Source organism: Miniopterus schreibersii (genome assembly GCF_964146895.1).
Source record: "Miniopterus schreibersii genome assembly, chromosome: 15".
In the NCBI taxonomy this organism is placed as follows: Eukaryota; Metazoa; Chordata; class Mammalia; order Chiroptera; family Miniopteridae; genus Miniopterus; species Miniopterus schreibersii.
This window is the reverse complement of record NC_138115.1, coordinates 37,720,304-37,733,114: the sequence shown is the minus strand read 5'-3', so window position 1 is coordinate 37,733,114 and position 12,811 is coordinate 37,720,304. Positions and strand designations below refer to the sequence as shown.

General features: G+C 42.6%; 2 protein-coding genes across 4 annotated transcripts in view; one reads left to right on the top strand and one right to left on the bottom strand.

The window, feature by feature from the left end:
- Positions 1-2,348: 2,348 nt before the first annotated feature.
- On the bottom strand, positions 2,349-5,045 carry RPL15 (ribosomal protein L15). The gene is made up of 4 exons (XM_081160488.1): positions 4,971-5,045; positions 4,118-4,299; positions 3,586-3,722; positions 2,349-2,705 (listed from the first exon to the last, which is right to left on the bottom strand). Exons 2-4 carry the CDS (start codon positions 4,287-4,289, stop codon positions 2,400-2,402), a joined length of 615 nt encoding a protein of 204 aa, XP_081016614.1. The 5' UTR covers positions 4,290-4,299; positions 4,971-5,045; the 3' UTR covers positions 2,349-2,399.
- Positions 5,046-5,130: 85 nt separating this feature from the next.
- The window catches only part of NKIRAS1 (NFKB inhibitor interacting Ras like 1), a 52,206-nt gene continuing 44,525 nt past the window's right edge, over positions 5,131-12,811 (top strand). For all 3 annotated transcript variants that reach the window (XM_081160367.1, XM_081160366.1, XM_081160365.1), the window contains exons 1-3: positions 5,131-5,332; positions 7,630-7,740; positions 11,363-11,604. In XM_081160367.1, the coding sequence (XP_081016493.1) occupies positions 7,647-7,740; positions 11,363-11,604 (336 nt within the window). In that variant the 5' untranslated portion in view covers positions 5,131-5,332; positions 7,630-7,646. The remainder of the gene's footprint in view (positions 5,333-7,629; positions 7,741-11,362; positions 11,605-12,811) is intronic.

Here is a 12,811-nt window from a genome sequence, read left to right as displayed (position 1 = left end):
AGAAATAGCCCTTGGCTTGTCTGAGGAAGGCTGGGATGAGATGGAATGAGGAGAGCAGGCCATTAAGTCACATGGTGGAAGTAGGAAGATCATGAAAGTTTTTTATAAGGACTTTCAGTATCAAGTACAGGAGAGACATGTTAAGACCTAACAGCTGCCTGCTGTACAGAGACAAAACTGTAGGGTCACAAGGTCAGGAGCAAGCCCTTCTTGGAGGTAGGTCTGAACCCTCCCTGCCCTTCCCTAATAAGGATCCTTCATAGTTTGAAAAAGACTTAAATGATTTTTTTCTAATTCATGCAAGGACCAAAGAACCAAGAGACAAAACTCCTAAAGAAGTACAACTTCATTTTCCCACAAATTCTTGACTTTCTGCCATCATGTTTTTTTTTTTTTTAAATGTCTTAATATTGACTTGAGGGGGAGAAACATCAATGATCAGTCATTGACGGGCTGCCTCCTGCAAGCTCTCCAACAGGGGATCAAGCCAGCAAACCAGGCATGTGCCCTGACTGGGAACTGAACTGCAATCTACTGGATCATAAGTTGATGCTCAACCACTGAGCCAAGCCCGCCAGGTTCTGCGTTTTAATACCTTTCTGCAGGTTAGGGTATTTGGTTTGCTCTAAAGCACATCAGTATTTAGATGACAAAAGATAACAGAAGGTCCATTTGTTTAACAGACATTTATTCCTTTAGTTGAACAACCTCTACACACAAAATAGATGGTTTGAGATTTTTGAGTGGAAAGGAATTTAAGGTCTTGAGAGGTTTTATGAGTCTGCTATGTTTTCTGGAAGTCATTTAACTGAGCCTTTTAAGACCCCTGGAGAAAAGAAAAACTGGTTAAAAAAATAAAACCAGCAATCAGATTTTGGAGCCAAACTACCTATATTAAGTCAGCAAACCCAGAATTGGAAATTGGGGCCAATTTCCTACATGCTCAAATTCTCCCTGGGAAAGAGGCCTAGTCTACTAGAAGAGGCACACAGAATGTGGTGGTATGCTTTAACATCAAGGTGGGCACAACTGAAGGTCTGGAAAGTTTGTGGAATGGTTAAGGATTTTGAGGGTAGTTTGAGCAGGGATGAAAAAGAGAACTGTAGACAATGAATAAGGTTAAGACTAGAAACCATGAACTTGTATTGACACCCACTACATGACTTTTCTCAGAAGCCTTATGGGAATAATGGATACAGTGGGTTGACCCAAAATGATTTGTAAGACTGAATGGACTAACAACGAAGTACTCCTAAATGAAGCCAACCATATGCCCCCCTACAGTGGCTAGAGGGTTCATAATGGTAGTAATTAGCACAACACACCTTAAATTCCCTTTTACTTCAGGTCTAATTTCAATACACACCAGTGTAATTCCATTACTACTTTGCATGAAATTCACTATTCTACAGATCCTAGGAGTCATGGGATTGAACCAAGAGTCTTCACAGTTTACGTGAATCGGTACTGTGGAGACCAAGCCAGTTTTAAGTAAACCAGGATGTTTAATTTTAAAAGAATCCTCTTGCAACAGATCATTCAATTCTCCTTAAAAAAGGTGTTATTCTTTTAAACTTTTCTCCCTTCAGAAGCAGTTATATTGGGTTAATCTTAAAATGTGAAACCTCTAGTTAATTTTCATTTTTCTGCAAAGGATCATGAAAATGGATCAGGGTATCTTGCATTTCCAAGCAAAATTCAATTTAAAAATGTTTATCCTTGCCAAATTAAAAAACAAAAAACAGGCCCTTGAGAGTAAACCAGCAGAGCATTGCATTACCCCAATAAAGCTGTGGTTTCGTCACATGCACCAACAAATCTACTGGCTAATTCTGCACTCCTTTCACAGAATTTTACACCTATTATACCAAACAGCATTTTAACACTGACATAGAAAACACCCTAAGATAAAGCAGCGATTTTCAACCAGTATGCTGTGGCATACTGGTGTGCCACAATAATTTTTAAAACATGCAATATCTAACTATTTAGTCATGGGCACTAACCTCTTTTCCCCTTAGATTGTCCAACATAAAAATGACAACAGCCAACACAATAGCCATCCAGTGTGAATGAATCAAAATCATATTTTTTTGGTGAGACTGGCAACAAATATATTTTTTGGTGTGCTGAAGAATTTCAGTAATTTGTGTGCTGAGATAAAAAAGGTTGAAAATCGCTGAGATAAAGCAAAGACAAAAGCGTTTATCTTATGAGAAACAGGATACACCATCACTTGTAGTCTTCAAACATTATTGCACTTTAAATTTCATAATCTGACAATGCATTCATGAAACAATCTGCAGACAACTAGCTTTAACAAATTAAAGAACACTTTTAAGCAGACATGACTGTCCTAAATTGTTTATTAGGTAAGAATTTTACAAACATTACTTATATTAGCGGTAACGGTGGAGCTGGAGAGTATTGCGCCTTCTCCAAGCTGCACGGCGAGAACCACCAATAGTGTGGTGGAACTTGTGGCCCTTTCCAAGGCCACGGCTCTTGCGGCCTGCAGATGTCAGCCCTCGCATCTCCCTGTGCTTGTGGACTGGCTTGGTGATCCATTGGGTGTCAGGATTCCTTCTGATAGCCTTATGGAATGGATCAATGAGGATAACCTCGAAGAATTTGTATGTGGAATCTTCACCAACCCAGTAAGAATTCAGGACTCTCAGAGCCCCACAGTGGCGTCCAGCTCGCTCCTGGAAGAGGAAAAAAGGTGAGCCTCCCACATTTCCCACAGTAGCAAATTAGGAACCAAGAATTCTCTTTAGTTCACCACTTGACAAATGACTAAGGTGTGACCATTGAATATGAAAAGGTAAACTTACTATTCCCTATTATTACCCCCTACCTAATGAATGGGGTTTGAGAATGCCTTTAAGGCATGAATGTTAAGGCTATCTGGCTAACAAAATTTAGGATTCTGGAACCTTGTCTTTGTTTCTAATACAATAGAGCGGGGCCAGCAAACTTTTATAGAAAAATCTTAACATTCAGCATATTTTAAAAATTGCAGGCCACAAAGGTCTCTTTTGCATAGCTTCTTTGCCTTTTATTTCATTAATCCTCACTGAGGATATTTTTTTCCATTGCTTTTTACAGTGGAAAGGGGAGGGGAGGCATCGATTGGTTGCCTCCCACACCTGGCAGGGATCAACCTATAACCCAAGTACATGGTCTTGACTGGCAATCAAACCTCCCACCCTTGACTACGTAGGCTGACTAACCACTGAGCCACACTGACCAGGGCAACCGTCACCTTTTGAAAATGCACAGCTTCTATATACCTGGGGAGACGTCCTCTTCAAGACAAAAAGTTTACTGCCCTTCAAAAGCTAAGGTTCCAGTGTTCCCTAATCATAAAACACTTTTTGATATATATGAGCAAAGACAAATTAGTAACAAAGTTTTGTCTTTGACAAAAACTCTTTACCAAGATTAATAAGTAAAACTCACAAACCCCACCTAAAACACAAAGGGCTCACCTAGGCATAAGTTAGCCATCAGAAAAGTTGCACAAATCCTTCTACATCATCTCCAGGAGGTAACCAATACAACTGCTTCTCAAAAACCACTTACCTCAGCAACAGACTGAAGACTTCGAGCAAACTTCAGCTGGTTAACACCATGATGGACAGGCTTGCCATAGGTCGCACCCTTAGGAACAGGGCGCTTGCGGCCACCACGGCGCACACGAATCCGATATATGACATAACCTATACACAAAAATTACGACGGTCTTATAAAAGCCACAAAAGGCAAAACTCAAAGACTCAATGACATGTCACTTTTGCTCCTACAACGAATACATGCAGACCATAAGTCAATGCTATATATCAGACGAAGGTAAAATCTAATACCAGTTTGCTACTTTGATAAGTATTAACTATTCATTTCCACTCTATACTGTTAGTATGCTTTAGTCCAGACTCAAACTATAATCTGACCCACATGCTACATAACCGTGTGTGGTCATTTACTGGTCCAACAGTTCACCGTGTTGATAGCTCAAAGGAAGACATTGGGGCAATAGCAGCTCTTCCTAACCACCGGTTTCTGTATTTTCCCGGGAACACAATTACATCCCAGCACCCAGGCAGACACCACTCACCTTGCTTGGCCTTGTACCCCAGCCTGCGCGCCTTGTCGGGCCGGGTGGGGCGGGGGGCCCTGTGCAGCGCAGAGAGCTGGCGGTACTGCCAGCAGCGCACCCTGAGGAGGAAGCGCATTACATCCGACTGCTTCTTCCTCCATAGCTCCTGGATGTACTTGTAAGCACCCATCTTGGCTTACCTTTGAGACAAAACCGAGTATTAAAAACAGCCTCCATTTAAAAGAAATGGAAAAACTCCGTCCGTCCATCTTAGTTCCCCACCGACCACAAGGAAACCACTGAGGATGAAAATGGCTCTGCACAAACTGCAGCGCACAGCTAGCCTAACCCCCCTCGGCGCCCGCGGACAGCAGCGCGCAGCACCGTAGGAAGGCCCTCAGCACACTGCTCGACGAATGAATGGCGCTAGATTTGGGCCCCGAGGGGGCGGATCACTGCGGCAGGAGGCGTCCCCAAAGGCCCGGCCCCGTCAGCAAAGAGACCTCGCCGACAACACAGGGAAGACGTTGCCGCCGCCGATGTAAACTCTCTGAGAAAAAGCACTTACGCAAACCAAGCGGCCAGGCTCGCTTTAGCAAGCCCTGGTCCTGCCTCCTATCCCTCCGCCCCACGCCTCCTTTCCCTTCGTGCTCAGGCCCCAGCTCGAATTCGCGCCGCCATCACATCATCCCCCCCACAACCCGCCCCGGGGGCCGCCTCTCCATAACCCCGCTGCCCCGCATCCTGATCAAACTCGCGCCGCACAGGAGGCAGGGAGAGCTCCAAGGACGCAGCGCCCCCGAGCCTGGATGGCCCAAGCGAAGGGAGATCGGCGGCGGATGGAATAGCCAATAAACCCAACACGGCTTACCTGATGGCTGCGGCCAGACGGAAAGGAAGAGCCTTTCTCCCACAATCCCTTTTGGGCTCCTCCCCCCACTTCAGTGAAACTCTTTCCGGTAGAAAGCTGCGGCCGCCCAGAGCCTCATGGGACATGTAGTTCCGGCAGAGAGCCCGGTGGGCGGAGTTCCGCCGGGATTGGGCGCAGCCTTCCCTATTGTCCCGCCCCCCGCTTCTCTCGGCGACGGTCCCCGGCGAGGCTTCAGCCTGAGCGCGTCCTACACCCGCCGAGAGGGTTGGAGGCAAGTTGGGGGCGGGGCTCCAGTAGCTGAAACCTGCTTTGGAGCCTCGCAGCCAACGCACCGCTCTATTCGGGGTCTGCGGAGGGCACAGGTACGTGTCATTTTGGTATGGGGGTGCGTCGCTCCACGCAGCGCGCGCTCCTCTCTGGAGGTGCCGCTGCGGGAGACGCTGTCCCCTTCCTACCCCGGGACGGACGCAGACGCCCGGGGCCGCGAGGCGGCTCTGACAGACCCCTGCGGCGCTGCCCCGAATGGGGCGGCCGTGGTGCGGGGGGCAGGAGGGGGGGTGCCCCGCGCACCGCACCCTCCCCCACCCCCGCGGGCCGGCTCGGGCTGTAGCCCCCGCAGGCCCAGTTCCGAGGGACTTTGCCCTAAAAAGGGTGCGGGGCAGAGGGAGAAGGCTCCGTGCCTTCCCCGCGCGCGGATTCCGTTCCCCGGTATTGCTAAGTCAGAACCAGTTTTTTAGAAACGCGGAATATTTCTTTGCCGCGGTCTGGTTGGCAGGTGCGAGTGCTGAGGATAGAAATGTCGAGAAAACGCTCGCATCTTGCGCTGCGTTCTTGATTGAAAAAATGGTTTGCTAGCTTTTCAGCGTCTGCAGAATATTTTCATTTTTGATAACAGTGGTGTGGTTTAATTCTACAAATTCTAAGTTTAAGTGTGGCCAGGGTTTAAGAGCATCGTATTTACCTCCTAAATCGTTAGCGGTTTGGGCTATTTCGCCCGTTTCCTATTTTCCTTCCCTCCTCCTCTTTATAACCGCAGCTTTACCATTGGAAGAGTCCTCACGCGGTGCATTGGTTCAGTTAACGAATATCTATGAGGTGCCTACTACGTGCCAGGCAATGGTCAGGGCAGGACTTGCAGCTTTCTTGGAAACGGGCCATTAACCTAGTAGGAGATGATACTGGATGCTAAGGACAGGCGTTAAGGGAAGCGGGGGATGGGGAATGGGGCACCGGCCGAAATTTTGGCTGGAACGTTTCAGGGCGTCTTTTTTTTTTTTTTTTTGAGAACTAACGTTTGAGAAAAGACCTGAAGGATGTGAGCACTGCTTTCAGTCAGAGGGACAAAGTGCCAAGGCTGGGGTACGCCTGGGATTCATACCGGTACTGCCAGGGGGCCTGTGGCTGGGCTCGGCCCCAGGGGAGACCAGTAGGTGACAGGGACAGGTGAAGGTTATGAGGACTTCAGACTGCATAAGATTGGAGGATTTTGAGCAGAAGGATAACTAGGTGGCTTACCTGTTTTTCTTTTTAGGAACTGAAAAAGAAATTTGTTTGTTGAGGGCAAGAAGATGTAAGCGATATAAAAATCAAAAGTTTATTTGGCTTTAATTGGCTTTTCGTTTTCTTGTTAAATGGAAGGGGGAATAACAAGAGAAAGTAACAATAGAAAAATCAGAATTTATATCCCAGTAGCAGCCTTTCTGACAACAGAACTGTTCTCTGCAGACATCACTTTTCTTATCCTCTGGAAGGCTTGTTTCTTTTTATTTTCTTCTCGTGTGGTTAGGTGGCAACTTCCTTTAAATTTTAACTGTTGTCACCCTGGCGGGTTAGCTCAGTTGGTTAGAGCGTCATGCCCGTGCACCGAGGTTGCAGGTGCTATCTCCTGATCTCCGTTAGGGCACATACAAGAAGCAACCGATGAATGCATAAATAGGTGGAACAACAAATCTGTGTTTCTCTCTCAATCCATCAATAAAAAATTAAGAAATTGTAAACTATTATCATGAAAAATGCTTTGAGAGGAGGATTCAATGGTATCATACCTTACAGGAGACCACTATACACAGAGTGAGTAGAATCCTATGATAAATGAGATGACATTAAATCAATCATAAATTCAGAGGAATGTGTAGAAAACCTTTTTAAATGGGCCATAGTTGCTGATATAAGAAATAGCATACCATAGATCAGGGGTGGGGAACCTTTTTTCTGCCAAGGGCCTTTTGGATATTTATAACATCATTTGCAGGCCATACAAAATTATCAACTTAAAAATTAGTTACGAAAAAAGCTCCTAGATTTATTGGATTTCAAGACTTGATCAGATTTCTGTAGACTTAATTAGTATTGAAATAGCTTGTATAAAAGGTGTTTATTATTTTTAAAAACCAGCAAATGTGTATTCTTATCTGTATTTGATACATCTATTCTTACATTTATCTAGATTACTTTTGCAAAAATATATAAGAAACTGAACACTGATTGCTCTAAGGGAGCAAATAGGAGACTAGGAATGGGGTTTGGAAGGGTATACCTTATTCTATATATCTTTTTTTATATTTGAAATCCCCCATGTATTATTTATTAAATTTAAACATAGAAAAAGAAATGATTCATTTCAACTGTATACAATTTTAAAGATCTGTTCTCTTTGCAGTGATACCCTGAGACAAGATGGGAAAAGGATGCAAGGTTGTGGTCTGTGGCTTGTTATCTGTGGGGAAAACAGCAATTTTGGAGCAGCTCCTTTATGGGAATCATACTATTGGTAAGATTATTTTTCTGTAGTTTCTCTATAGGTTCTGGGAACTGCTAGGGGTCTTTTGTTGGTCATACTTACCTAAAGATGGGGGACAGTACACAAAAGTGTAATCCAGAGGGACCAAAAGGATCATAGAAATCAACAGATTGAGGGAGGAAAAAATGGGGGAGAGAAGACAGACATTTTTTATGATAGTGAAATTCAAGAGTGCTTACTGTTATATCTTTTATATATATGTAGTTTCCTATATATTTACATAATGAATAGTGGTCTCAGAGTCATAGAATCACAGACTTAAGAAAACAAGAACCCAGGTTGCCTGGCTCAGTGGTTGAGCATCGACCTATGAACCAGGAGGTCACGGTTCCAGTTCTGGTCAGATCACATGCTTGGGTTTCGGGCTCAATGCCCAGTAGGGGGCATGCAGGAAGCAGCCCATTAGTGACTCACTCTCATCATTGATGTTTCTCTCTCCCTTCCCCTCCTCCCCTCCTCTCTCTCTAAAATCAATAAACATATCCTCGGGCGAAGATTTAAAAAAAAAAAATACACTGAAAGATCTCATTATTTCAAACATGACTTTCCAGTGCTGCTGTATAGGTTTTCATAATGGAAAAAACAGCTGTTTTCTGCAATATGACCTAATTCTGTGATTTGGATTATCTCATTCTTTTCTCCATTCATTGAGTTAAATCATTACAACAGCCTATAGGAAACAGGCTGTGATGAGGCCTTGTGAGAGCAGAGGTGAAGAAGGCAGCATCTTTGGCTTTAAGGAGGTCATGGTTAGTAAGGAAGACAAATATAAGTTAGAACAAAATGAGGTTTGTGTTGGAGAGATAAGTAGCATCATAGATTTTTGAAATATCTCTGGTAAGTAGCTTAGAGCGTATTTCTATCTTACTTTTATTAACTATTTTGATGAGCTCTGCTTCTCTTCCACTGTCCCAAAATATTTAACAATTTTGGTCAAATCCATATTTGGTTTTTATTATGGTGTCTGTGCCAGCGGTTCTCAAACATTTTGGTTTCTGAATCCCTCCTGTCACAAGTGCTGCACTATTGGTTCTTAATTTTTTACCTCCAGATTCTAATTTATGTCTGTGCAAAAAATAAATTATGCTGGGGAGAGGAGCAGGGAGGGAAAGAATCCTTTTACCCTCTTAAAACTCCAAACAGCTTTTGTTTATGTAGGCTGTATTTTTACTGTATTAGAAATTAAAACAAATTTTAAAAATAGTACTTAAAATAATACATATCAAATGCTATAATTTTTATGAAAAATATATCTTCAAAAAAATTTAGTGAGAAGAGCATTGATTTACATTTTTGACCATCTAATGTCCAGCTTAATAGAAAGCAGCTGGATAATATATCTACTTGCTTTTGTATTCAATCTGTTGAATGTTTAGTTGAAATACATAAAGGAAATCTGGCCCTTTCAATATGGAAATGCATATTCTTCAATCCAAGTTATTTTGTTGATGCCTTCCCTTCTGTGTTTTCTTCTCTTTCTGGAACTCTTTTTGGGTGCTGGACCTTCTAGACTAGTAACCTAATTTTTTTCTTTTCTCCTGTTTTCCATCTCTCAGTATTTCGTTCCACTTTTTAAGTTTTTCCTTATCTTTATCTTCCAGCCTTTATGTTGTTTTCACTTCTTAGTATCCTGTTCTTATTTCATGGATGCACTATCATCTCTCTTTGAGTATATTGGGTAGTTTTCTTGTTGTGAGCTTTCAGTTTTTGCAGTCTTTTTTCTCTAAGGTGTGTTCTGACTTTTGGCCCCCCTTTCCCTCAGGTATCTGGTAATCCTACGTTGTCTGTTCACAATTAAGATGGAGAACTAAAGAGTTCATTGAGCCCAGCGGGGCATGGCTCAGCTGTTGAGCATTGACTTGGGATCCAGGGGATCGGGGTTCGATTCCCGGTCAGGGCACATGCCCCGGTTTCGGGCTTGATCAGTCACTCTCTCATCATTGATGTTTCTATCTCTCTCTCTCTCCCTCTCCTTTCCTCTCTCTGAAATCAATAAAGATATATTTTTTAAAAAAAAAGTTCATTGAAACTGTAAGCATGTGGATAAAATTTTTTTTTTTTTAAATATATCTTTGATCTCAGAGAGAGGAAGAAGGAGAGAGAGAGAGAAACATCAACGATGAGTCATTGATCGACTGCCTCCTGCACGCCCCCGACTGGGGATGGAGCCTGCAACCCGGGCATGTGCCTTGACTCAGAATCGAACCCCGATCACCTGGATCCTAGGTCGATGCTCAACTGCTGAGCCACGCACGGCCGGGCTGGATAGAATTTATGACTGAGCTTCATAGGTGACCTGGGTAGGGCATTAGTTGGGGAAACCTAAATGTTACCACATTTAGGATTTTACCTTTTTGGCTTTTTTAATCCTCACCTGAGGATATGTTTATTGATTTTAGAGAGACAGGAAGGAAGGAGAAAGGGGTGAGGGAGAAACATTGATGTGAGAAACATCAATCGTTCACCTGCCATACACCCCTGATACACACCCCGATTGGAGATCAAACTCGCAACCTGGGAATGTGCCCTGATCAGGAATGCATTTTACAAGGATCACTCAGGCAAGAAAGGGACTGAAGTTGGGCATTATGAATTCACTCATTTAGCAAACATTTACTTAGGACTTACTATGTATGTAAGTCAATTTGTTATTCCTCAGAGCTATCATGATAGATTAGCCACAGTTCTGGCTCTCCAGGAGTTTATACTCCAGCTTTGGAGGGGACCAATATAGGAAGATTTAAGCATTAAATGGTATTTCCTGTACCACAGGAGCAGAAAGGAGGGAAGCGGATAATCAGGAGAGGATCCATGGAGTTGGCATTTGAGCAGTCTAGAAAGGATGATACAAGGTGCTGACCAAGTGTTTAGCGAACTGCTGCAGTTCAGGTGCTAATAACACACTGGTGGGAAGGAGGCAGTGTATTGAGCAGGTTTCAGCAGTGAAGTGGCTGAGGTAACTTCCACACACACTTTTCTTGTTTGAAGAGAGCTCTAAAACCTGCCCAGGTGGGTGGTGATCAAGGGGAGAAAGCAGGAGGAGGAATAAGTATGGGGAGGAAAGATAACAAGTTCTGTTAGTTTGAAACACTTGCAGGACATTCACGTAAAAGTGCCCAGTAGGTACGTGGGGATTAAAGCCTGGTACTCAGGCTCAGACTGGGCATATAAATTTTTGAGTCCCATAAACAGACCCTGGAAATAGAGTAAGTTGTACAGGAAAAAACCAGCAAATTTACTCCAGGTCCTGTCCTTGGCTCTGATAGAGAAGAAAATGGGGCCACTTAGTTGTTGAAGCTACTTTTAAAATCAGCCTTTAATCTTCCAATTTAGGTATTCAGTTGACTCTTATTTAAAAAATATGTAGTATTAAGTCATTACTAAATTTTTATTTATACTTTTATTTCTATACAGAAGAGATGTTTTTAAAAAGCACTTTGAAATGAAAGGTAGTTATAGTAAATGAACAAAGAAGTTAGTAAATAGAAATGATTCTGACATGTAGTAAACAGGGAACCTAAAAAGCCAACACCTTCTAAAAGACAGTGATTCGATATTTGTACACATAAGAGTAATTTCTTTTTCATCTCAGGAATGGAAGATTGTGAAACAATGGAAGATGTGTATATGGCCTCAGTGGAAACAGATCGGGGAGTAAAGGAACAGTTACATTTTTATGACACCAGAGGCCTACAGGAAGGTGTAGAACTACCAAAGCACTATTTTTCATTTGCCGATGGCTTTGTTCTGGTGTACAGTGTGAATAATCTTGAATCCTTTCAAAGGGTGGAGCTTCTCAAGAAAGAAATTGATAAGTTTAAAGACAAGAAAGAGGTAAGTGGGTAAGTTAAAAATGCCAACTGTGAATTATATTACTATTTAAATTGTAGCATGGCATTTGGGGCAGTTAAAATATTTTTAGGCCATCAGATTGTATTTACAGTATCTATAATCTTCATTTTTTTCCCTTAGCCCAGGAAATACAGGACTGACTGAGTTCAGTTGGGACCAGCATTTGACTTTCTGCCTTTGCTTGTTACCATGTATAAGTTGAATTTTAATGACTCCATATCGCAAGTACTACATAGTTCAGTCCATATTGTGTGGCATCACTGTTTCCTAGGGCTCTTCACTATCTTCTAGGCTAAATAGGATTGTCTTTAGCCTTACTAACAAAAGAAAAAGAAAGACGTAATAATTATTAGATTCTACCCATTTAACACTTAAAAACAAGAGCTTTACCATGACCTATGAAGTCTTACATGACTTGGCCCATGCCTATCCTTTTCATCTTATCTTTGTCATTCTGTTCGTCACTGTACTCCATTGACACTGGTCTACTTTCTGTTTTTCCAACATGATAATTTTGTTCCCCTATTAAGTTCTTATCAATTGCAGATTCCTATGCCTGGAACTCTCTTATCACAGATCTTTTTCCAGACCTTCACATGGCTGATCCCTCACCATCTAGGAGTACATCCTATAATGCACTGGTTAACAGCACAGGCTAGGTGTTCCTAACCTAGATTTTTATATTTTACTTTTATGTTAAACTTTGTGATCACTGTAGAGTCACATGCAGTTTTAAGAAACAGAGATCTTGAACTAGTTTTCCCCAATGTTAACATGAAAAACTATAGTACAATATCACAACCAAGATACTGACATTTATACAGTCAAGATACAGAACATTTCCATCACTGCAAGGACCCCTCATGTTACCCTTGTATAGCCACACCCATTTCTCTCCCATTGTTACCCCTTTGGTCCCTGACAAACACTAATCTGTTGGGGTTTTTTTGTTTTGTTTTTTAAGAAAGTATTTTTTTTTAAAAAATATATCTTTATTGATTTCAGAGAGAGGGAAGGAGAGGGAGCGAGAGATAGAAACATCAATGATGAGAGAGTCATTGACCAGCTGCAGCCCGCAACTCAGGCATGTGCCCTGGCCGGGAATCGAACCCTGATCGCCTGGATCCTAGGTCAACGCTCAATGGCTGAGCCATGCCTGGCTGGGCAGGTTTTTTTTTAATCCTTACCC